The sequence below is a fragment of the Fusarium fujikuroi genome, chromosome FFUJ_chr08 (genome assembly GCF_900079805.1).
Source record: "Fusarium fujikuroi IMI 58289 draft genome, chromosome FFUJ_chr08".
NCBI classification, from domain to species: Eukaryota; Fungi; Ascomycota; class Sordariomycetes; order Hypocreales; family Nectriaceae; genus Fusarium; species Fusarium fujikuroi.
Window position 1 is genome coordinate 1,939,076 of NC_036629.1, and position 24,574 is coordinate 1,963,649.

At 47.6% G+C, this 24,574-nt stretch overlaps 11 protein-coding genes; 5 read left to right on the forward strand and 6 right to left on the reverse strand.

Moving 5' to 3' along the window:
• Positions 1–678: 678 nt before the first annotated feature.
• FFUJ_12424 (uncharacterized protein) lies at positions 679–2,104 on the forward strand (the record flags this gene model as incomplete). XM_023582029.1 has 8 exons in its annotated part: positions 679–909; positions 954–1,040; positions 1,093–1,219; positions 1,270–1,387; positions 1,438–1,624; positions 1,672–1,843; positions 1,903–2,035; positions 2,086–2,104. The coding sequence occupies 8 exons, from the start codon at positions 679–681 to the stop codon at positions 2,102–2,104; spliced, it is 1,074 nt and encodes a 357-aa protein (XP_023434624.1).
• A 171-nt stretch (positions 2,105–2,275) lies between these two features.
• On the reverse strand, positions 2,276–3,970 carry FFUJ_12425 (uncharacterized protein; the record flags this gene model as incomplete). Its single annotated transcript, XM_023582030.1, has 1 exon — positions 2,276–3,970. The coding sequence occupies one exon, from the start codon at positions 3,968–3,970 to the stop codon at positions 2,276–2,278; it is 1,695 nt and encodes a 564-aa protein (XP_023434625.1).
• Positions 3,971–4,617: 647 nt separating this feature from the next.
• On the reverse strand, positions 4,618–5,398 carry FFUJ_12426 (uncharacterized protein; the record flags this gene model as incomplete). XM_023582031.1 has 2 exons in its annotated part: positions 4,618–5,147; positions 5,194–5,398. 2 exons carry the CDS (start codon positions 5,396–5,398, stop codon positions 4,618–4,620), a joined length of 735 nt encoding a protein of 244 aa, XP_023434626.1.
• An 801-nt stretch (positions 5,399–6,199) lies between these two features.
• On the forward strand, positions 6,200–6,809 carry FFUJ_12427 (uncharacterized protein; the record flags this gene model as incomplete). XM_023582032.1 has 3 exons in its annotated part: positions 6,200–6,400; positions 6,451–6,686; positions 6,737–6,809. 3 exons carry the CDS (start codon positions 6,200–6,202, stop codon positions 6,807–6,809), a joined length of 510 nt encoding a protein of 169 aa, XP_023434627.1.
• Positions 6,810–7,056: 247 nt separating this feature from the next.
• Positions 7,057–7,905, reverse strand: FFUJ_12428 (dienelactone hydrolase family protein; the record flags this gene model as incomplete). XM_023582033.1 has 3 exons in its annotated part: positions 7,057–7,377; positions 7,429–7,801; positions 7,856–7,905. 3 exons carry the CDS (start codon positions 7,903–7,905, stop codon positions 7,057–7,059), a joined length of 744 nt encoding a protein of 247 aa, XP_023434628.1.
• Positions 7,906–8,281: 376 nt separating this feature from the next.
• On the forward strand, positions 8,282–9,160 carry FFUJ_12429 (related to D-arabinitol 2-dehydrogenase; the record flags this gene model as incomplete). XM_023582034.1 has 2 exons in its annotated part: positions 8,282–8,656; positions 8,702–9,160. 2 exons carry the CDS (start codon positions 8,282–8,284, stop codon positions 9,158–9,160), a joined length of 834 nt encoding a protein of 277 aa, XP_023434629.1.
• Positions 9,161–9,588: 428 nt separating this feature from the next.
• Positions 9,589–11,973, reverse strand: FFUJ_12430 (uncharacterized protein; the record flags this gene model as incomplete). XM_023582035.1 has 2 exons in its annotated part: positions 9,589–10,752; positions 10,801–11,973. 2 exons carry the CDS (start codon positions 11,971–11,973, stop codon positions 9,589–9,591), a joined length of 2,337 nt encoding a protein of 778 aa, XP_023434630.1.
• Positions 11,974–12,961: 988 nt separating this feature from the next.
• Positions 12,962–14,332, reverse strand: FFUJ_12431 (related to dienelactone hydrolase and related enzymes; the record flags this gene model as incomplete). XM_023582036.1 has 4 exons in its annotated part: positions 12,962–13,259; positions 13,307–13,476; positions 13,536–13,957; positions 14,008–14,332. The coding sequence occupies 4 exons, from the start codon at positions 14,330–14,332 to the stop codon at positions 12,962–12,964; spliced, it is 1,215 nt and encodes a 404-aa protein (XP_023434631.1).
• Positions 14,333–15,100: 768 nt separating this feature from the next.
• On the forward strand, positions 15,101–16,868 carry FFUJ_12432 (related to dimethylaniline monooxygenase; the record flags this gene model as incomplete). XM_023582037.1 has 2 exons in its annotated part: positions 15,101–15,137; positions 15,187–16,868. 2 exons carry the CDS (start codon positions 15,101–15,103, stop codon positions 16,866–16,868), a joined length of 1,719 nt encoding a protein of 572 aa, XP_023434632.1.
• Positions 16,869–17,424: 556 nt separating this feature from the next.
• Positions 17,425–19,168, forward strand: FFUJ_12433 (related to aminotriazole resistance protein; the record flags this gene model as incomplete). XM_023582038.1 has 3 exons in its annotated part: positions 17,425–18,530; positions 18,582–18,829; positions 18,873–19,168. The coding sequence occupies 3 exons, from the start codon at positions 17,425–17,427 to the stop codon at positions 19,166–19,168; spliced, it is 1,650 nt and encodes a 549-aa protein (XP_023434633.1).
• A 1,849-nt stretch (positions 19,169–21,017) lies between these two features.
• On the reverse strand, positions 21,018–23,411 carry FFUJ_12434 (uncharacterized protein; the record flags this gene model as incomplete). XM_023582040.1 has 3 exons in its annotated part: positions 21,018–21,419; positions 21,475–22,951; positions 22,999–23,411. 3 exons carry the CDS (start codon positions 23,409–23,411, stop codon positions 21,018–21,020), a joined length of 2,292 nt encoding a protein of 763 aa, XP_023434634.1.
• Between the last annotated feature and the right edge of the window lie 1,163 nt (positions 23,412–24,574).

Genomic DNA, 24,574 nt, shown 5'->3' on the forward strand with positions numbered 1-24,574 from the left:
GCAACGCGTGAAAGACCTCGAGCCAGAAGAGATGTGGGGGGTAGAGCTGCCGGCTGTGATAGCAAGAGGCAGCCATTCTACAAATGCATGTTGGTCACAGTATCCTGGTCTATTTTAAGTTATCACCTCGCAGCTGGTCTACTCTGCGACCGCAACTGAAACTCATCGCGTATTAGTACAGCCATAGTGGACTAGACCATTCTGTCAATAGACGGGGAGAATATATATGCTTGCTTAGTGAAATGCCTAGGCGATTGCTTTACTTTGTACTTCAATGAATTGTCGCTGTCAATGGTGTGAAATGGTGCGCCTACCGAGTTTGGGCCTAGTAAACAGCAAAAACTGCGTCCAATGATGGGTTTGCGAGACACCAGGTTGAGAATACTGCTTCTGAGAATCCAAATCTATCCCCGACTGCCAATATAGTCTGAGTCGCACCTTGATTATCGACATTGGAACTTGTATCGAGATGAGATAAGAGAACTGAGACAAGATAACGTGGATTAATAATGCTCGCGGTCTGTCCCCGCTTAAATTAGCACGTAATCAGCATATTTAGCACGCAAATCGCGAACTAATCAATGACGATTGCGGGGACCCCAAGAATCTCCATCACCCGTTTCTTTTTTTCTTCTATCATCATTCATTTGAGGATATAAAACATTCCCAAGCTTTACAATGACGACTCAAGTCGATCCCGAGACTCTTGCGAGGAGCACTGAGCAAACCCCGCTTCTAGCGGACCAGCCATCGCCGGAGATAAATGAAGTCGATAACGAGCCCGAAGCCGAGCCGACTCCGGAGAAAAGACCGAGGAGCTGGTATGCCTGGAGGATATTCTGGACTGTACTTGCGATAGTGGTATTGGCGGTTTTCGTAAAGGGCTGGATTGATTCAGATGAGACTGAGGTGAGATAACAGTCCCCATGAGAAATGCCTACTGACTTGTTTAGTTTGACCTCAAGAAAGCCCTTAAACGGGCCCTTGGCGGAGGACTCAGTGGTGCGGCAGCTATGGTGCTGCAAGTCTTGCTCCTCATGGTAGGTTACTGCCTCGAAAGTATGGGTATGGCTCGACTGACCGCGTGCAAAGCCTCTGCGGACCATTATGAACTATCAGTATCGCCATGGCACGTCCTTCACTGTTGCCACGCGGACTCTCTACACTGAAGGCGGAGTTCGCAGATACTACCAAGGAATTGCACCTGCGTTGTTCCAAGGTTTGTACTACTATCCAAAGCGTTGGAATATTCTTCTCTAACTGCTCTAGGCCCAATCGCGAGATTCGGAGATACAGCTGCCAACGCTGGCATTCTTGCCTTGCTCCAGTCAAACCCGTACCTCAAGAATCTTCCTTCGCCTGTCAAAACCATTTTTGCCTCATTATGGTAAGTCGGATTCGGCCTGCTTCTGGGGGAAGAAGCTTATTGGTTGCTAGTGCCGCTGCGTTCCGCATGATCCTCACGCCCATTGATACTTTGAAGACAACTCTGCAAGCTCAAGGTGCTCGTGGAACAGCCCTTCTGAGACGGCGCATCAAGTCAAATGGAATTGGTAGCTTGTGGTGGGGAGCTTTTGCTACCGCTGCTGCTACCTTCGTCGGCCATTATCCTTGGTTCGCTACCGTAAGTCCAGACTCTAAGTCGACGGATACGAAATTGACTCGTTTCAGTACAACTACTTGTCCGAGGTCATCACTGAGCCCCCCAGACATCCTCTATTCTGGTGGTTGCTCCGCTTGGCATTCATCGGCTTCTGCGCTTCCATCGTCTCCGATTCTATCTCCAACTCATTGAGAGTTGTCAAAACCTACCGGCAAGTTAACGACACCAAGGTTTCATATGGTAAGGCCACCTAACATCAGAAGAATCCAAAGCCCGTAACTAACATGATCATTTTCCAGCCGAGGCTGCACGAGCTGTGGTGATCCAAGATGGGGTTATTGGCCTCCTTGGGCGTGGACTCAAGACGCGCATTTTGGCCAACGGCCTACAGGGCATTCTGTTCTCTATTCTCTGGAAATTGTTCCTTGATCTGTAAGTAAATCCTCCATCCCGTTTTTGACTAATTATTCACAACCTCATAGATGGGAGAAGAAGACCTAAGCGTGGCGGGCCCGACCAATATCAACCAAGATTTTGGCCCTTCGGCAAAGCAAATATGTTCATGACGGAACAACTCAAGATATGATAGCCTAGCATAATTTCTTTTGATGTCATTTCGTATTCGCTCTTACTGCATAAATCTTTCTCACTTGAGTTGTACACAACTAGATACTAGATTATTGAAATTTCCTCCAACACGTCAAGCCCTGTACGCATCCTGTGCCTTTCTTGTTGACAAAGCAGCTGGCAACTTGGGTTATCTATCGCAACGACCTCACTGATGAGTCTATATCCTTTCTCAGTAGGACGGAGGATGTACGGACAGGATGTGCCCATAAGCAGCCAGATTTCATCTCCCAGTTCAACTTCATTCCGGCATTGGGGAGCAAGCCCGCCACTCAAGGGGAATCTTTTGCATCCGTAACTCGGTACATCGTCGCAAAAGCTTTCCAAGGCACATAAGCGCAGTGCTTTCACAAATAGAACAGGCATTTGACTATCGTCATTACTCGCACCAAACCGAATGGAGCCAACGGCATCGTGTCTGATCTGAGCGGTGATACTAGCAATTTGGTAATTTTCTGACAGGCCGAAAACGGAGATCGCTGAAACAGTCGCGGAAGTCCAATCAGGAACCCATGACGGTAATTGACATGAAGGTGCTTTTACAAGTTGAAGTGCGTACAGAAATATGTTGAGATCTCCCTCGAAAAGAATTATCTTGATTGCAGTATCGATCAGTACGCGTGAAATATCATTAGACCTGGAATAGTTGGGCACGATGTTGTATCCCGGGTGGGCAAGTCCCAGTTGAGAAAAGACCTTATCTCGGGGGTCAGTGGCCTTGGAATGACGAGCATCCAGCGCCAATTTCTTAAAATCCATGTTGCACTCTACCGGGTTATCTCCTAACAAGGTCTTTTGAAGAAGTAAGAACCGGGCAACATGGCAAGTCTCCAATGTGAGATAGTGTCGGTTGGTCAGAGCTTGCATTTCTTTCTTGACCTCGCTTCTCGCCAATGAAGCATCAGAAAAGATGTTCTCGGGGTGATGGGGGTTGGTAACAAGACCCGAATGGCAGATGGCTTGGAGCCACGATATCTCGGTAAGGTCCTGGGCTTCTTTGTGATATAGGAAAATCGTAGTTTGGGAACAGGCAAACTCCTGACGGATCCAAGCCCGGCTCCACCACGGACACTCAAGTAGGTCGTAGAAGGCATTCCAACCGTTGATATACTCTTCCATTATAATATGGTAGTAAGATCGAGAAGTATACTGCTGCACATCTCGCTGCGAAAACCAAGAAAACGCATTTGGCCAAGCCTTGTCTTCCTGGTGTGTTGAGAGGCATATAAAGGTTCTCTGAGAATTCAAATAGATGTCTCGCATGAATGATACCTGGTGTGACCTTTCTGAATCATTGTGTTGATTGATGCATATCTGGTCGATCCACAAAATGCAGTCGTCCTCAGAGTACTTGGCAGTGCTCCAATATGCCAGTGTTTTGCGAAGAGCACAGTCGAGATTAGCAAATACATTGAACTCTATCCCCTGAAGAAGAATGGGCTTGGTGTCTGTGGCGCTACCTGCGCAGTAGGATATCGTGCAGTACTCTTTGCTGATGTCTGTGAGTTTCTGTGGGGGAAGAAAGTCGCAGCAGATTAAATCGTTCCCAGGGTTCTTGAAGACATGGACCAATCTGATTTCATGCTCGAGAGGATTGAGATCTTGATAAGCATGTTGCTGCAAGAAATGCTCATTTGCGGGAGTTGCGAATATTTCTTTGGAAGGTGTTTGGTCTTTTGCACTTATGTCTTCCAGGATTTGACTCTTTGGAAGCTCTCTACACGTTTCCGGGTCCAACATGGCTGGCATTGATGCTGTGATGGGGAAAAGTAAAATTCAATGAGCTGTTTTGGCAGCAAGGTCGTGTTATGGGGTAATAGATGAGGCTATGCGGGGGCAGTGCCACCACCAAAGGGCCAAGCCTCAACCAAACGCTACAGATAGTTCTGCCACAACTGGAGTAGTCATTGCAGTATCGGGATGGCGGTAAAGTGCAGTATCGAACTGGAAAAAATGGCTGACTTTGATTGCAGCAGGATTACTGGGGTACGAATACCTTTGTCCCACTTTCTAAGCCATCTCAAATGTGAGCCTCGATTGGTGAGGCAAGCGAATCTTCCGTGCCGAAATAGTTGTGCTACCTACAGAGAAGGGCATTTTCGCTGACAATATTGGCGTAGGTCAGTCCAGACGCACGGGTGATGATTTGCCAACAGCCCGGCAGTTGTGCGCTACCGTAAGTTATTGATAATCTAAGCCGACACTCAGTTCACATTTTCACATTTTTACATTACAGCCAGAGGTACAGTATTCTGCACAAGTCAAGAATGATATTTATCCGTCCATCCAATCCATTGATACATAGGGACTCAGATACCACTAGCCAGATAGACAAGGAGCTTAGCCAGCCCCATAGATATTCTTTTCCATGCAATAGGAGAGAACATCTAGCTTTCCTTGCCTGGGGCACCGCAGGTGTCAGAGTCAGATAGAACGTTTCCAGGTGCAGCAGCCATCTTCAGTTCAAATATAGACCCATCAGGTAAGGTAATAGACTGAGAGAACGCCTTTCTCTCAGGATTAGACGAACATGCCTGCGCAATCAGCTGCCTCAACAAATCCTCTTGAGAGTTTTCCAACGAGCACTGTTGCACAGGCGGGGGCTTATCGGACTTCCCCTCAATAAGCAAAAAGAGGCCGGTGACGATGAAGTTTTGTCCACCTACACCAGCGAGGTTTGCCCAGAAAGGTTGGTTCAACGTATCCATCACCTCTGGCTTTATTTGTTTAAGCTTGTCGATGAATGCTCCACTAAGCTGGTACAAGGTTGATCCAAGTGCAGTTGCACTGGACTTGGCGCACTGTAATCCAGTTGCGCAGGCTGAGGAGATATCCCGATGCAAGAGGCTCGAGTCAAGCGAAGGAAGGGACTCATTGGTATCTGAGCGCTCAGTCAACGGGGCGCCTCTAACATGCACTAGCGATGGTTAGTAAGGAATATTATACGCCTTTCATTTTCATACCCGACTCGTCCCAATCTTCTGGTGCAACCCCGGCAAACAAGCCGGCTCGGACTTCGTGATATCGATATATCTTGCCGCTTGATCTTCCATAGTTGCCATGTTGGAGTGTGTCAACCAAGGAGCGCCTTTCGATCGACTCCAGCGGGCTGGAATGGACGAAGTTCGACAAGAGAACAAGGAGGCTGGCAGCATTGACGAATCTCATGATGAATATGGTAACGAAATGTGGTTACTGTGAATTGATGACAAGTGTATAAAGCTAAGACGATTGAAAACTGTGTTGAAAATGTAAGTCAATATCTTCAAAAACGTATGAATGACATCGGCTTATATGCACAATAGTAAAGTGAGTTATTCCTTTCAATTGGCAGTTAGGAAATACATGTATACAAAAGATCCTGAGTCATTTATTTGGGACTTTTTAGTGATCGACACATACGAAAATCGATTTATATAACCCGTTACCATCCAAGATCACCGTAGGATCTGGAGATTGCTACGCGGATTCTCTACGCTTTGATGTTTTATGTTGCTGCCTACTAATTATACATCAATTGAATACATGATCGCTGTAGGATTTAATGAATACCACGTAATATATCTTGGCTCTAAGTCTTTTTATTTCGCTTCCTACCCATAATATGCCTGGCTATAGACAAGATCGCCAAGTTGGAGGTTATAGGACTTTTACGTTACTATGCAAGGTGGTTGGCAGTGCCGATCATGTAATGTAAGAGTCGATCCCAGATTAGAATCCCAAGTTCTTGGCTGTAACAGAACTTTTGTAAGCTCGAAATTTGCGACCTCATACGGGATAGTTCAATTATACACTGGCGATGTCAATAAAAAAGCGTCTAGAGAGTTTATAAAAAGTACCTATAAAAGCTATTGACCCAAGTGCTGCCCAAGTTACAGATTAACACTTCCAAGCCACTTGACAACACATACAAGTCCACGATATCACTTCTATACATATCTCTAGCTTCAAGACCTTCGGATCTTTATCATGCAGTACAAGAACATCCTCTCCCTTATTGCCTCCATTTCCCTCGTCCAGGGATTTGTTATCCCTGAGGGTCTGAAAGACGGTATCTATACCGTCAACAAAGACAAGAGCGGCAATGAGAAGATCGAATTTGTCTCTGAGTTTGACGACTCTGTGAAGCCCAAGATGCGTCGGGTTCCGCTGCCAAATGGCGAGATCGGGGTATGTAATTTATTCAGGAATCACACAAACCATAGCCTAACGTATCACAGTGCACTGGCGCAGGGCTGGACTACAGCGACCTATCGGGAGCCCAAGTACAGTTGTATAACTACTGTGGAGGCAGCGCCCCTCTTACCTCCAACCTCATGGTTTTTGTTCACGGCTCGGCCAAGGCCTACGTCTGTAACTATGGGGGAGCGAATACTTGCGCTGACCACGAGGCCAAGGCGGCGTTTGCTTCGCTCTCTGGGAACTGCGGAAACCCATCATCTCCTCTTGGTGGCTGGTAAGGTTTCTCATCATCGTGTAATAGACTTGGTTCTAACTATCTTACAGGTACTGGTTGAAGGATTGGGCAAAGACTTATGGTTACGATGCGGAGGGGGCTGACGTTTGCACTAATCTCTGAATGATGGCTTGCCTTGCTTTCAAGTTCAGTTATTTTATTGAACACATACTGTGTGATCTCACAAGAACTCCTCCATTTGCATGTATCTTTGTCTGATTTTCCGGAACCAGTCTTTACCTTGTGTATGAAATTTAATTAGGGCTCAACTAAGCCTTTGTCACTTTAAAAGCACCAGTTGTGTGAAGTCTTTTCTAAATTTATTTTATTACCCTCTTTTCAAGTCTTGGAAACCGGTATAATCATATTTTTACTCAAAATGTCTCTTGAACCAAGACACTGCCTGGTTGAACGCTTGCTCCTTGGCAAACAATTGCCTCTTGTCTTTCATATCTCCCTTGACAGCAAAACCGTGATGAACTCCAGAAAATAGATTGATTTGGAAGTCCTGCTTTGACTTGGACAGGATGCCTTCACTCTCATGGCGTTTCTCTACTGTGAAGAGGTCATCGAGCTCTGCGGCTGCGATGGACAGAGGGCCAGTAATAGCAGCCAACTCCTCTGATTCAACGAAGGAGGGATGGGCAATGAATCCAACGTTGATGCCATCCTTGTAGTGACGAATGAGGTGCTGTCAGTTGTTAGTTGTCTGGAAGACTTAACGTTAGGATATGCAACCAACCTTAGCTCCCAAACAGTATCCAACGGCAGCAATCTGAGTAATACCAATGCTTTTGAGGTACTCAATACCAGAGACGACGATGGGGTCCACAGCTTCCGCCGTGTGGGGATTCTTTCCATCGGAGCCTTCACCAAGCCACTTCATAATGTCGAAGCCCTCAGGCATCTCCGATGGCACGGGATCGCCGTTGAAAGTGTCAACAACAAGACATGTGTAACCCTCAGCAGCGAAGGCATCGGCCATGAGTTTGCTGTTTTGCCAGATTCCGAAGATGTCTGGGAGGTATAGGACAGCCTGCTTGGACTCTTTGGGTGACTTTGCTAGGTATCCGGTGACATTGCCGACTTTGACAACGTTTCCTTTGGGAGTTCCCCTCGAAAATCTTAGTTGAAAAAATTCCTAGGTGAAAGTATTATGAATGACTTACTCATGGAGGTTGGCAATAGTGCAGCACGCAGCAGGGGGATGAGAAGCCATTTTCGATATCGTTTCAGCTGATGGAGTTACGTCGTTGAGGATGACAATTACCACGATAAGATACAGAATAACAGAGCATGCATAAATACGATAATTCCTCTTACTCCAATCAGTTATTTGATAACAACAGTCTCATGATCAACTTGGTTCAGCTTGGACCTTTGCTATAAACGGAATGGTCCGTGACCGTTCCGAAGGCCGGAAGGTGGGTCACTATCCACATTCCGGGGTCGGCAATCGTTCAGTAGATGATAAGTACAGAGCCGATAAGATGATGTAGCTACGGCATTTATAAGGAATACTGTCATCAAATACAATCTAGACTGAATAACTGATTATCATATTCTTCAATTCATATTATATCCACTCAATCAAGATGGCTACAGACGCTCTCCACGATGTCCGTCCCATGTTTGAGCTCCGCGGGCGAAACTACATCGTCACCGGTGGAGCTCAGGGCATTGGTTTCGCTTGCACGCGAGCTATTTGCGAAATGGGCGGCAATGTTGCTGTGTTAGATATCCAAAAAGAGCCTACTGCCGAGTTCAACACGTTGAGTGAAAAGTTCTCTGCCAAGACTGTTTACATCCAAACGGATGTCACGTCACAGGAGAGCATCAATGCGGCTTTCGACAGGGTATTGAAGGAGTTTGAGACTATCGACGGTGTTGTACCCGCTGCGGGTATCGCTATTGATAAGCCGTTCCTGGATCAGACTTGGGAGGAGTTTACCCGCATCCAAGACATCAATGTAAGTTATCCGGTCTGCCACGATGGACTAGACTAATAGGGATAGGTACGAGGAACATTCTTTGTAGCTCAACTTGCGGCCCGCCAGATGGTTAAGCAAGGCACAGGCGGAAGCATGGTCCTCCTCGCCTCCCAATCCGCACACATCGGCCTTCCCGGCTACCGCATGGCGGCATACAACGCCTCAAAGGGCGGTATCCTCATGCTTTCCAAAGCCTTGGCCGTTGAGCTAGCACCAAAGGGTATCAGGGTGAACACCATCTCTCCAGGATTTGTGGACTCTGAGATGACGAGGACCGTTCGTGAGCTTAAGAGTAAGAGGGAGGGAGAACAAATGTGGTTGGCGCCACCGAATCAGAGATTGAGTACACAGAATGATCTCACGGGGGCGGTTATTTACTTGTTGAGTGATGCGGCGAGACATACTACTGCGGCGGATATTCCGATTACTGGCGGATTGCATGCTGGTACTATTGACGGATTGATTAGTTATGAGAACAACTAGGTTGGGTCTAGCGTTAAGAATTATATCAAATTGACTTTATTTATCTCCCCAATCATAACTTGTTCAACTTGAAACCTTGGCCTTCAACCGCGTGTTCCATCACATGCAGCTGCATCGTCGATGAAAGAGTCGGAACGGGTCTCGATCTTCACGCTGTATCACTCAATCGTATCGCGAACTGGCAACTAGCACAATTGATAGCCAAGTCAGTCGTTATCAGATATTGAGATACCTTTCCCGCCATGAGCCTCAAGTGATAAGCCTTCAGCTGGCCAGCGGCCCGCGATGCGGATACTGCACCCGGAATCGGCAAATTGCCCGTATCCGTTCCTGAACCCCATACCCGCTATCATTGCGATCATATGGAACAGCAAATCATGGGCTGCGGGATCATAATCATCATAATTCATTCCTAGCGCTAATAGTAATCAAAATATACTCTCCGAAAACATGTGATTAACATCCCCAATCGGCCACTGCAACCTTAGCGAATCCTCCCAGCCCATCTGCATATCCGTATCCGAAATTACCGTCCCAGCCACAAATCCCCCGGGAACGACCCCATTATCAAAAGGCGGCGAGTACTCCGCATAAGGCTGGAAATCTCCAACTGGCTGCGCAAGACTCGCTCTTCTGATTGACTCTGTGACGTTATCTAGGCCTTCGTGACTTCCTGGGCTCGCTGGGTTTAGAATACCCAGGCTGAGAAGGTTGCGTCGCATCTCGATAAGACGCTTCGCGAGGCGACGTGCGGAGCGCGAGCGGTGCGTGTATTTTGTCGTGAGAGTCACGCACATGCTGAAACTGCCACCGAGAGATTCGATAAGTTCGGGAGTGAGGGTTGGCAGCATTGTTACTCTATTTTGCTTTATAAAAGCGATGAGCAGAAATGCTAGACCAGCGGTGCATGCGAGAATATGCTGGTAATATGGATGTTGTTTGCGGTAGAGATCTGTAGTCGCGTCCAGCGTGTGTAGAACATGAATGATATCGTAAACTCGATCGGTTGCTGATCGAACGTGGTTCTTTGTAATCTCAATATCCAACTCGGAAAAGAAGAAGGGTTTGAGGAGTTGACTCCGAACGGATTCCGCTCGGAGATTTAGTAGGATCGTCCAGGTTGGTGGACGGGTCGATGGGTCTGTATGCCATGCTTGACAGTTTGCAACGGTATAATCACCAACAGCCTTCTTTCTCCACTGCTCAATCTGAAAGCTCATCAACTCAAATGAGTTCTCATCGTTATATCCTTCGCCTTTTGCGGCGTTTGATATAGGTTCACTGAAACGATCGCTTATAAGGATGAAAGAGAGCATGGCTTTGATGTATGGGTTCTTGACGGCAGATGTAGACACGGAGCTGAAGCTCTTGTCTTGAAAGTGTGTCGGTAGACCAGTTGCGTAGCTCCATTGCCGATCGAGAATGACAATACTGCTGATCAGAGTGCAGGCTTCCGTTCGTTGAGCCTCGGTCTTGACGGTATGTCTGAAGACTTCGGCGTTGTGAAGACCGAGTTCCATCAGCATGCGACCTGCGATGCCGCACATGCGCCAAGCAGAGCGTGGCATCTCTTGGAAGAAGTCATACCAGCCCTGTTTCAATTAGTAAATTTTTCATTTACGATAGTGGTAATACCATACCTTGAGGAATATGATGGTCGCATGCTGAATGCTATTAGTAGGGGCAGCCAGCTTCGCATTCACAGCATCCTGAAAGCTATCCCTCAGTAAAGTCTCTGTATTCGAACTCGACGGGTTTCCATCAGCCCTCAAAGCAATAGCCAAGCACAGGTTCAATATTAATAACAACTCGTACGTAGCAGCTCCAGTACTCGACGCCAGAACATCCCATATTCCAGCACCAGCTTCAGCATACCACGAGCGCGTCTGCATGATGAGCGCATCGATATCAACAACGGGATGAAGTTCACCAACGACCTCTTGATAAATATACAAAAGCTGAGTGGTCTCTTGCAACCCCATAATTGAGCGGAATGTCAAAAGCATAGCTGGGTCGCCTTTGTCGATTGTGCGCGGCGATACAGAGAATTGTGTATTCTGCCCGTCGTTCTGATCCGCCTCATCGGACGCATCGTCTTCGTGAATACTGGCAAGTTGCAATTGCTTTTGCTGGAGTGGTGGACCGGGCAAGCTATTCCGTCGGAGTTTTAATTGTCCCACGTTCAATGCGTAGTCTGGACATGTTGGGCCGTAGAAATGCTGAGAGGCAGTTGTTCGAGAGGATTTTGGCGTTGAGCTCTGATCGTCGGTGGTGGATTCAGTGTAGCTGCGACTGATGATGGGTATTGTATTGGGATTTGTGTTGGGAATAGGATCGCGGGGCCGTGTCGCAGCAATCATCGTCATGGGCGATGGAAGATTTGTTTGTTCCTGGTTACTCGAGTATTGCACTTGCGACGCCAAACTATTCAATTGCTCTTGAAGACTAGAGAGCATGTCAACGATCGCAGCTTGGTTCGTCTGGCATGAAGTCCCCGACGTCGCACAGTCATGGTTCGTGGTCGCAGGTATCGGGTCAGTGATGGCGGGTACTGGAGGTGCTGCTGTCGTTGTGGCGGGGTGCTGCCAATCGTCACTGTCAAGACTAGAGCTGTTGTTCTCAAGACTGCTGCTGTAACTGCAATTCTGGTTTCGGCTTGAGCAGTGTCTGCATGGTTGTCGGCCGTCGCATTTTCCCTTTCGTCGTCTACATGCGTCGCATGCGCGCAGAGCATATGGTGTCCTCCGTTTTCCGGTTTCTCCGGTTGAAGTGCTGGATTTCTTGACTCCTTTGGGTTCACGTGCCTGGGCCATGGCTAAAACAAGGGTTCCGGCCCCTTTTGTTGTCGCGTCGCGTCGATGAATATCCCAGTGTAACCGGTCAATTGAGTCTGTCGTTTCATTCAGTATTTCTTTAAGTATGTCGGAAGTCGGGTCAGAGGAGAGAGAAGCGGAAACTCGGGGGCAAAAGGTGAAGAAACACCGCGTTGATTATTTATCTTGGGTCAATCTTGACTAGCGTCGGTCTTCACCTTGGACCCATGCGGGGTAAACCTGACTAGACTGAGATCGGCGAGACTAAGCTTCTACTTCTTATCTCCCATAATTTTAGCTGCGGAGATAAGTAGAGGACTTCCATCGATGCGGTTTAGGTGGTGGCCAACGGCTTACATGAGCGGTCTGAGGCCAATCAGACATCATCGGTTTGAAAGACCCTTATCATTCCATCCCGGTTTCGGAAGAGCATCCGCTGCATTGGTTGGTTGGGAGGGTTCAGGGTAGATGATTCAGTTTATCGCATTTGACGGCATGGCCGAGTCAAAGCATAAACGCCTCATATTCAATAATGGTGGCAATGCCATAAACTGCTGGTGAGGATGTTGTAATGGTTGTGGTAGGCAGAGACAATCTGACAGTGTCGCACTGATGATGTACCAAGGCCCTTCAAGGGTGAATTTGTCATCACATGGCGATTTGATGAAATCTCAGGTATTATCCCCAAGCATTTGTGCTTTGTCATGTCACAAATAGCAAAACTTTCCAGCCTGGTCTTCTCATTACCTCATCATACAATACCACTCACTGATTCAATTGGCTATTCCTCCACGGCTATTGAGGCTCAACAGCACGCGACTCTCGACTCTCGAGCGCCCAAGGAAGAAAGACTCCAAGTGGGGCAAAGTTGTCGTCATATCTCGGGAGCCGGGACCGAATACTACCCGCGGGAAGAAACCTAGGTCACTAGTGTTGTAACGAAATCGATTGACGCCGAACTAATGCTAATATCAAAATGCTACACTAACTAAATCTCCCGAACCTTGTAGCTAAACATCTCATTCGAAGCCACAGAATTCCTATCCCTCATCTTCGCCGCTGTATCAAGACCCGTCACAGGCACGCGATACTCATACTTGGCACCCTCCTTCTGTCCTGCAACAGGATACGGGAAGGGAAGATATTGCGGTATCAAGCCCAGTTGCGCAAGAACAGTACCTTGATCCCATGCGATATGCTCATGGTAGAGGCGATCACCGCGGATGTTTACCACTGCTGTGAAGGGGACTTCCATCTTCTTGTCGGTTGGTGGAACGCCGGGAAGTCTGGGACATTAGTGGAAGTGGTATGAAGAGAGATTGAGGTAACTCACAGCCAGTCGATTGTTTTGTTATGTGTGAACTTGTAGAGGAATTCATCGACTACTCGGTCAATACCGATTGTGCGGCTGATGAGTTCAAGTTCTGTGTCGTCTGAGTTTTGGAAGATGAAGTTATCGCGGTAGAAAGTTGTAAGTGACTTGCGGCCGATGCCACCCGTAAGCTGAACCAATATTAGTATACCAAACCAGCTTCAATGTTTAGGAGCTGCAGTGAACTTACTGTAGGTACGTGGTTAACATATGGCTGATCAACCATAGTGCTCATCGTATGCTCAACCGAGCGGTCCGCAAACTCATAATAGGTATGCTCATCCCAGATAGCTTCAAGATCAAAGTAGGGACCGTTGGTAAGAGGCTTGAGAAACGTCAAGTTTCTTGTGTGTGATAGAGACTCAATCCAGTAGTCAAAGTCATCTTGGAATGGTGTTGCCATGAGATGAGATTTTGCGCTGGAGTATGAGTATGTTGTGAGGCCATCACTTCTCTCAATGATGGCTGTGCGGCCTGCAATGTGGCGCAACATGGGGATGCTGGATTTCTCAAGGCCTGCAAGGTCTGCATCGTTGGCGTAGATCACTGCACCTACTAGACCAGAGTTGTTGACTGAGCCGGCTACCTGGTTCCATAGCTTGGGGTCATATGCTGTCGGAGAATTAGTATCACATCACCAACCAACATGTGAAATCACTCACCAATAAGTCCAATCTTGCTATCTTTCTCCAATTGCTCACAACCCCTCAGAGCCTTCAATGCATCACTCAACACCTCACCAGCATCTCTGTTAAACGCCTTCGCTTGTATCTCAACAACAGCATACCCCTCCTCAGCCCACTTCAAAAGAGCAGAAGGAACACCCTCAATGATCTCGAAATGCTTCTCCGAGTCAGGACTCAGAATAACAAGGCCAGGTCCATGACCCCGTCTCGAAAGTGGAGGCAGAAGAGTAATCCCCTCACCAACAGTCTGAGGCTTGGCCTGGGGAAGAGGAGCAGGAGGCTTTGAAATGTCGGCGTACATTGTGAAAATTGATTGGCTGGGTTTTGAGTCTGGGGGTAAAAGGTGGTCTAGGCGCTGCTCGAAGAAACAATATATAGATAGTAAATTAGAATGTGAAGTACGTAGAGCGGAACTCCGCCGAAGGTTAGTAAACCCCAGATTATGATACGAGGGGTTATCGCAGACCCCGCTTTTGACAAGTCTTATCGCAGATCTGAGATAAACACTTCAGCTTCGGAACTTCCGACCGGAAAGTCCGTAGGCGCATGATGCGCTTTTAGTATTCGAGCTAAGCATGATAACCGAGTCAACTCCAGCGAGTCATATCTGTTCCTGCGTCACTAATCTGGATTAGATATATGATTTACAGGGTTCGGAACACTTGTTGAAGCTATCGTGTCGTTCCGTAGCAATGATTTACCCCAGATAAGGCAATTGATACGTGGAGACGGAATGGGGATAACGGAACGTCGAATCTGGGGTAGAACCCAAGCTAGTGTTATCGGCATTCCTTGTTTACGACAGTTCTACAGCAGTTGAGATATCGTTCCGACACGTTCTTGGTTTGTTTTAGGGGTTCAGCTGAAGTGTCAGTTGGAGATTAGACGAGGTTTTGGAGTGAAACTGACGTTTGGGGATACCCGACGCTTGTGGTTGGAGAGATATAGAAAGCCCATTTCGCCCCCTTAGCTGTCTGCATCACCATACTTGCTTCTTTCAACTAATAGAGGATACACGATCTTGCCTTTTACCTCTTAACATTCATTCTTCTACCTTTATCAAGACAATATGACTAAATCATATGATGTCGTGGTTGTTGGCGCCGGTAAGGATCCCACTCCCCCTTCCAAAGACATCATCGACTAACAAGTCAGGATGGTTCGGTCTGGCCGCCGCAAAAGCCATCAGACAAATCAGCCCACACGCCAATCTCGCCGTTCTCGAGTCTGCCGAGTCATGCGGTGGCACTTGGTCCAAGAACCGTCTCTATCCCGGTCTCAAGTCCAACAACATGAAGGGCACATACGAGTTCCCCGACTTTCCCATGGTAGAGAAGACATACGGCGTCAAGCCCAACAGCCACATCCCCGGAACAGTCCTCCACCGATACCTCACCGACTTTGCTAAGCACTACGACATTCACGACCGAATCCAGTTCAACACTGCTGTGAACTTGGTGGAGCGAAATGGTGATGCTGGCTGGAGAGTTAGTGTTACTTCCCCCGAGGGAACAGAAAGTATCACTACCGAGAGATTGGTCCTGGCTACTGGTCTCACATCAACACCGAATATGCCCCAGTACAAGAACGCTGAGAAGTTCGGTGCTCCTCTCTTCCACGCCAAGGACTTCTGCAAGGAGGCTCCTAACCTGAACGTCAAGAAGGCTATCGTTGTTGGAGGCGCCAAGTCTGCCTTTGATGTTGCTTACGCTCTGGTTCAAGATGGCGCAACAGTCGATTTGGTTGTTCGCCCTACAGGAAATGGTCCGGTTTGGATCGCTCCTCCTTTCGTCACACCTCTCAAGAAGCGACTTGATCAGTTGCTCAATATTCGATGGATGACTTGGTTCAGCCCTTGTCCTTGGGGTCAGGAAGATGGTTACCCTGCTGTGCGAAAGTTTCTCCATGGAACTGCTGTCGGCCGATTCCTTGTTAGCAACTTCTGGAAGACCTTGAGCAACGATGTAACTGGCGCTATTGGTTATGACTCTCACCCTGAGCTTGCGAAGCTCAAGCCTTGGCACTCTGCCTTCTGGATCGGTAGTGGACTTAGTATCTTGAACTACGACAGCCCTTTGTTTGATCTTGTTAAGCAGGGCAAGATCAGAGTACACATCGATGACATTGAGTCATTGGAACCTAATCGAGCTGTGCTGGCTTCTGGCAACGTTATCGACACCGATGCTATCATCTGCTCAACTGGCTGGAAGAAGGAGTCTACTATCAAGTTCGCGGAGGATGAGCTTGGTCTTCCCTACTCCACTGAGAAGAAGCGCTCTTTGGCCCAAGCCGCCGACGAGAAGGTCCTTTCTCTTTACCCTAGCCTCAAGAACCAACCAGAGCTTAACGTCAAGCCCAAGGAAGCCAACCCTCTTCGCTACTACCGCTTCATGATTCCCTCGGGAATGGTCAAGACCCGTGACTTGGCTTTCGCCGGTATGATCTCAACTGTCAGCACAGCCACATGCGCAACTATCCAAGGCCACTGGATTGCTGCTTTCCTCGCCGGCAAGATCGATCGCATTCCTACTTCTGAGAAGGAGATTACTGACGAGATTATGCTTCACACCCAATGGGGCAAGTGGCGATACCCTTGCGGTTACGGAGCTGATCTTCCTGATCTTGTATTCGAGGGTCTGCCTTACTGCAACATGCTTATGAAGGATATGGGACTTGAGACACATCGCAAGGGAAGCCGGTTCCAGGAACTTACTTCGCCTTATCTCCCTGCTGATTTCAAGGGATTGGTTGAGGAGTGGAAAGAGAAGCATGAGGCTTCTGAAGAGATTAACGGTGTCGAGGTCGGGCAACTGGCTGGTTCGCTGAAGAAGGCGTAGAGTGTATTGTTTTGTTGTTAGCATATATCCATAGTCGAGATTGTTCGCGCTACTGTCCATCATCAGTTGTCGTATGAGAGAAGAATAAAAACAGTATTCTTTAAATACGTTGTGCTTCTTTGTCAGACAATAGGAGTGCCTGTCGCGATAATGATTAAAAGCCTCTGACTGGCTTCAATGGACCCCAGCAGGCCATCCACATTCCATAGAGGGGTTGCCCACTGAAACTTCAGCACTGGCGCCAAAAGCCTCTGCGTGTCACCGAATTACTTCGCTGTCCATTGGCGCGGGTATGGCTTGTTATCGAGCTCTCATAAATGATGTTACTATAATAGAGCCAAAGAATGCTTGGCGATTTTCTCACATCTGCGACAGATCTAATTGAGTTATTTGAACCTTGTAAACTGATGTCATTTGTCAGCCTGAAGCGCGCCCTTCGACTGAACTATGACGCTGCTTACCAGCAATTGATGCGACCTTAGATTCTACTTAAAAGAGCTTATCTTGACATCAATATGGTGTCACCATCGTTAAGCACTAAGTGTAACAGCGCAAAATGGATCGCAGCTTCGATATCACGACAGACACGGGCGCTGCCTCAATCCACGGCGGCATCATTCCCTTGGAACCCCTCAATCCCAAAGTGAAGCTAAGAACAGCCAATCAAGTCAACAATACCAATGACAGCGATGCGCAGTTAAACCCTCCAGCCCCCGAAGAAGACAATGCCCCAAGAGTACAGGACTCAAGCGGCCTGGGGATATCAAAGACCAGAGGTGTAATTGTCATCGTCACTCTTGCAGGCATCAGCTTTCTCAATACCATGGGCTCTGGCATTCTCATCGCTGCGCTTCCCAAGATCGCTGACGACGTTGGCCTTTCCGAGAACCTCATCTTGTGGCCCGCAGCGGTGTATGCGCTCGCAGCTGGATGTCTATTACTCATCTTTGGTGCCATCGCTGATGTTGTAGGGGCCAAGTTGATGTGGGTTACCGGGAGTTTTCTCTTCGTCGCTTTCACATTGGCCGTTGGGCTTGCTCAGACGGGCATTCAGGTCATCCTCTTCCGAACTCTGCTCGGGGCCTCGATTTCGATGTGCTTGCCAACGGCTGTCAGTTTGATAGCCAATACCTTCCCTAAAGGACCTTGGAGAAATGTTGCGTTTGCCATCAACGGCATGGGTAGCCCTCTTGGTTACGCTCTTGGCCTTGTTCTCGGAGGTATCTTCACGGATACGATTGGCTGGAGATGGGCCTACTATATGAGCGCAATCATCAACTTTTGTCTCTCGACAGGCGCAATATGGTCCCTTCCCTCTGTATATACACCCTCTGAGCGAAAGTGGACGACTCGCTTATTGCATGAGATTGACTGGGTTGGAGCTACCACTATGAGTGTTGCGCTCGGCATGCTGCTCTATGTTCTTGCCATGATCTCATCATCGTACAAGAGACTGGATGACCCGCAAAATATCGCGCTTTTGACAATTGCTATTGTTTTTTTGGCTGCATTTCCCTTTTGGATGGACTATCAAGTCAAGCGCGGAAAGCCAGCCTTGATACCCAACAGCCTCTGGAAGAACCGGTCTTTTACATCAGTTTGCATCGCTGTCTTCCTTTGTTGGGCTTCGCTGAATGGTATCGAATATTTCACCACGCTATAGTGAGTCCCCTGAAAGACTACATTGATCACTTGCTGACCCTGGCTCCGTAGCTTCCAAAAGGTCGAAGGTCTGTCGGCTCTAGAAAGCTCCCTGAGGTTTCTACCGCATGTCATCATGGGTGTAGCAGTCAACATCATCACTGGCTTTCTCATTGCCAAAGTCAAAGTTCGCACATTAGCAGTTGTATCTGCACTTGTGACAATGGTTGCTGCACCTCTGATGGCGACCGTTGATGTCGGCGAGAACTACTGGCTTGCTCCGTTTTGGGCCATGTTCCTTTCACCCGTAAACCCAGATGGTAAGCTCAATCGCCTTGATCTGGCCAAGCTAATATGAGATAGTACTGTTTACTGTGTCGAACCTCGTGATATCTGATGCTTACCCCCCAGAGATGCAGTCACTCGCTGGCGGCGTCTTCAACGAAGTAGCTCAGTTTGGCAACTCTGTCGGTTTAGCCATCACTGCTGCAATCGCGGCTTCAGTTACAGAGCACTCTAACATCACGGAACGCCAAGAGGCTTTGATGAAAGGCTATCGGGCTGCGTTTTGGACCATCTTTGCCAGTTGCAGCACTGTCACCATTGTAGTATGGCTTGGTTTGAAGAAGGGCGGTATCGTTGGAAGGAAGCAGGATTAAGCTATGAGCACTTAAAGTTTTAATAAATTCAAATAGAATTTGAAGCCAGCGTGTCCGCGTAGATTATACTAGGGCTTAAGTTCAAGTTTTTGTTCCTTACTTTAAATATCAGTTATTTCTATATTTCTTTATTCTTGAGCTAGTTAAGTTATTAGTAGAAGCGTGTTTGTGTTGATGTTTGCTGCAGTGTTTTCCTACTAGCGAAACAGATCTACCTACTGGGTAGACAAGACCGAAAGGCGAACAACGGGGGTTGAGAGACCTTTTTGAGTCTCAATGCCCAGCTATTTTTGGAGTTGTGGAATTGTGGTACCAAAAGTGGGAATTGAGCCCATATTGCCCAATCTTTGGGCCCTCCCTCCAGTTCGATTTACCAGAAACCAGTCCTCTTTCAGCACTTCTCAGCTCTTGTAGGTCAATACTAGTCGCACAAAACATCTGCAATATCTGTGAACAAGCTTAAATACTACTAGCCAAGCCACTTTGCTAACTTGGTCAAATGCGTGGCTGACGATATTGCCCTTGCAAAATGCCCTCGGCGGTCAGAGATCTCGTCTCTCCTTCCATCAACATCCCCATCAAGCCCATTCCATTCCGCCCAACGAAGTCTCCTATCCCGAATATCTGAACAGAGTGCTGGGAAGTGCAAGTTTCACTGTGTCTACCAAGCCGCCCCGGTATACCGCCACATTACGTGTATTCCATCCATCGAATGGAAGTCCATCTCACCCAGTAGCTCTGGCGAAGGTCTGACTTAGGCCTACGTCTTGGCAGCGGGTTTGGTGCACAGATACCGGTATAACCTGACAATAGGCTTAGGTAGTCAAGCAAACTTACACTCTATATGCGAATGAGTCTCTGTACTGCTGGGGATCGAAGGTCTCGCGACATCTGCTAACTCTACAGTTGAAATATAGCTGTGAAGTTAGATAGCTAATTAGTTATTCCTATACTCTTTTTATTAAGCAAACTTAGTAAGTGTACCCTAGTTACTACTAATTCCTGCCTAATTCCTTCCCAACTGGATTATATCCCATATAGGCATCAATAGTCGCATTTGCTTCCTCAATACTGTTGGCATCCACTTGAACCATGTTATTATGAAGTAGACTCAGGATAAGCGGGAAGACTCACTTCCGATACCGTAACTGGCTTTACGATTAGAGGGGGAGCCTCCATCTTTGGTGACTTCATAACAAGTCGAGGGGTTGTGGCCGACGCTGGAGCTTGGGTCCTTCGAGGTCTGGGTGGGTTGTTTTTGCTCAGACATTGTAGGAGCTCTGGTGAGGCGTTGAAATATTTATTAGTTGGGTTTCTGGAGAAGTTGCCGTACTTGATGAGAACAATGATATTTGCGAATGGTTGGCGATACTTATACTCATGCTAAGCCTATGTGGGAAGACTAAGTTGGCCATTATCTCGTCATTGTGCGTGTACTTTTGTCAGTCTAGGCAAATTAACCCCGCCTTTAGCATAGGAAACAGGATTATCCATCCGTACCCCGCAATTCACATGGTGCGCATAGTACCAAAGGGACCGTTTGGTCATCATGAGCATTATAGCCTCGGGTTAGATCAAGAAGTGAGGGTACGGATTACCTCAGTTAGCTCTGGTGGCTAATGCGAATCTGTTCACACTTGAAAAGAGAATCACGGCCGTAATTGAAAAAGCCTTGCTTTTCGCAATTAATGATGGTGACTGAGCGGTCTTTTTAAAGCTAGCGAGATCTATTTCGTCCCCATGTGTTCTTGTAGCTACCTAGCCTAATAAAGCTGTTTTATTCATCAACAATCAGCGTGTCGATGGAGAGAGGTTTGCAGGCCATCGACGGGTGAGACCGACTATGGATTCAAGACTTTCCAAAGAGCCTTCTGGCAAACCCTCGAGCTCCTTCTGCCTGTGTGACCATCTTCTTACGATCCGCTTGGAACTGATCTGGAGAGGTTAAGACGCATTGGTTGATTTGCTTGTGTTTTGACATCCTGAACCGTGTTTCACAGGTCCAGACGCCCTTGAGAAACTCCCCAGGGGACGGTATCGCTCTGATCTGACGTTCTGGCAAAGACATTATGAACTCTGGCCTCAAGACCTCACAAACAGCTGCTGCCCAGTTGGCTGAAAGGGCTGGTTTATGAGATGCCCAGTCTGTTAGAGACAATTGCGGAGCCACTGCAATCACCTGGAGCGGTTCAGTACCCATGATATTCTTGGTACAGGCGTGTTGGGGGCGGATTGTTGGCTGTACTGTATACTATCAAGACGTTAGAACAAGGCGAGTGTGGTTTTCCTTCAGGTATTGAACGAACCTCGTGTATCGTCCCATGTATCATTTTGCCAGAGACCTTGCAATGATCTTTATGATAAGGCGGATCCAGTGGAACGCCATCGACTTTGCTTACTAGGCTTTCTGTCTTATAAAGTATACCAAGTTCTGTGAGGATAATCTCAATCTCAGGATCAATTCCGTCCCATCGTGGGGGTCCCTCGACGACGATGATGATGTTGTGCCATGGCGGCGGGACATCACCACCCAGTTCTAGACGCCGTGTCAATCCAGTGACTGCAGTAGTGATGAATTCCCACTGGCGCTTAAAACAAGAAGAAGTAGTTTCAGTAGTCACGGGGATGTAGAAGACAAGTTTGATGTCTCTGGGCTTCAGGAACCGCCTGGGTCGTAGAGTATCCTTCTGAAAACGAAAATCCTGTGCTAAACACGTCAACGCCGTGAAGCTATTACAGGAGGACTCGATGTAGTAATCTTCAGACAAGAGATCCGTGACTGACGTTGGCATGGGCCAGTTGATCAATAATCTGCCATGGAAGGTTTCGACCTCTAAGTAGTGGAAGTCTGGTGTTGATGACACCACGGCAGATGCGGAGAGAGGAATGCGTTCTGCCTTTGTTGCTTTTCTTGAGAGATAGTTGGCTACCTCAGATTCTTCTTTCTCGTAATCGTGAGAGTACTCATTATCACTGTCATGATTTGCAGGATCTGGTTTAAAATATCGTTTCCGGGCGACGTCACTGGCTTCTGCTGGGCTGCTCTGAGATTTCTTCTTCCCAGGAACTCTCGCACCATGCGAATCATGTGTTTCAGTCGTTCCTTGTGAATGTTCTCGTGAAGATGTAAGATGGGCTGAGGTGATCAAATGATGATCTCCACCCGAATATAGCTGGCTTTTGCGATCTTGCCGTTCTTTGTTCTTTTTCTCCCACCATTCATTCTCACTCTCAACCGAAGACCTCTTCCATTCTTCAATGTTAGCATCCTTAGGCGGTACTGGACCTAGGTCATCATCTTCCTCGGACGGTTCCCAGTGACCTGAATGACGGAAAGCGATCGGTTGTTGCTGTGGAGACTGGAGCGATCGTTGGGCATCTTTCAGTTTTGCTTCAGCCAACCTTTCCTCATGCTGTTGTTTTTCCCATCTTCTCTTCTTTAATTTGTATGATGCTGGGTCACTTGCTGCAGAATCCAACTCCCAATCAGAGAGATAAGCGGGATCGGATGGCCTCTGGCTCCCTTCATCTGTCTCAAGGACAAAAGACGCCGCTTTTGTGCTAGAATCCCCTTCGTCGATAGATGCGCCGTCCAAGGCCTTCTCAGTATATGTCGTCATCTCCTCAAGAAAGGTTTGAAGGATATAGTCGTTCCCTCCTTGCTTCGGTAATCGTTTCTGAAGGCGAAGTATTTCTTCCAGAATTTGCGCCGTATCATCCTTTATCGCTGATGTCTCATTCCGAATCTCCGATGTGTCGTTTTTGATCTCTTTGGTAATGTGCCTACATTTGTTGGTCAACTTGTCTGGAGTGATTGCAAGTTTACTTACAGCGACAACATATCCAGAGCTAACTCCAATGCCGCCTTGTGAGCCTCAAGGTTCGAACGCAATTTTGCGACATCTCCTTGTCCATTGATGGCCCAACCAGCCTTGGTTTTGAGTCGACTATCGACGCTATATTTCGTGATACACTCTTGTAGCTCTACGACCACGGAATTACAATTCATGATGATACCCGAGACATGGTGTTCGAGAGTCGTAGGAAAGGCCTTGCTCTCATCAGTCACGTCTTCATGGATAAGTTCAAGGACTGTTTGTAGAGAGAGCAGCTCACGGGCCACCCTGTCCAGATCACCCCGAGACTCGCGACAAGTTCGAACAAAGGAGTTGATGGACAGTGAGAGCGACCCTATGGTTGAAATGAGAGTGGCGCAACCTGTCGCTATCGATAAAGGGTCCATGATACTGTGAGATACCCATAATCTATTGAAATGCGACAGTCAGATTCTTGAGCGAGGGGCTCTGAACCGGTTTTCAGCTGACAGGGATCATTTGAGCTATGATGCCCCATTGGCTGATGAGTTCAACATCTTTTCTCACAGCGCTTAACAATTATCCACCTTGCGTCATTGGCTCAATCAAAATGCCAAGCTTCAACCGCAATATCGGGATAATCGAGAAGTCGAGTGAGACTATTCGAATGATTCTCACCTTGTCAGGAATCGCTGAGATTGGCACACAATTGTGTGTCACTGAGTCCACGGAGAAGCTTGTGAAGAACGGGAAGATGTTCTGTAGGCAGAATTGATTTCATGTCGTAGTATGGCCGTGCATTTTAGAATGTGCAGCAGCTAACGTTGAAGATAACTCATCAGTAGTGATGCTTATTATATCACAGGATGAGGTTCATACATACACTTAAAAACATCAGACTATTTTCGGCCATAATAAAAAGACAGTTCAAACGCACGTGGCCTTTGTGGTCAGAGGTCGAGGCTGTTGTTATTTGCAATTGTCACTTGATTGCGGTCAATGGGCTTTCCCCAAGATTTCAATGACAGTAGACCTTATTCTTCTGGAGACCAGCCCTAATTTTGGGGTAATTAACACCAAACGATACTTATGCTTCAAGCCTGCGTAAACCATTGTCGTTTGGCCTCAAACTACTTGCGTTTGCATGCTTATCTCACTATCCCGGGTAGATGGAGAAATATGTGACGACAATGGCATGATCACAGCGCCTCCTTGAACCAAGCATGTGCACACGAGTAATGGCCCAAAACAGCTTGCACGGAGTTAATCCGTTGCCGCCAATGAATAGACTTTGCGCTGTAGTGCTTGCATAAATCTAAGCGGGCTAACGGTGAACGTCAGCCACCCGGAGGAGATGCGCCGGACATACAAGTGTCATGGTGCATGGCGATCGCCAGAGTCTGGGTTACGATAGGGCTGTGTGAGCGGCTACTTCAGGGACAGCTCGATCTGGCCAATCAGAAACGCTACTCTAAATAGTCTATGCCATCATAAGTTTGTTTGTGAGATCTAACGACAGTGCTTTGGGACTAGTAGATCCATGCAAACATCTCCCTTACTGTCGTGAATGAGACTGTCTAACTTGATTCTC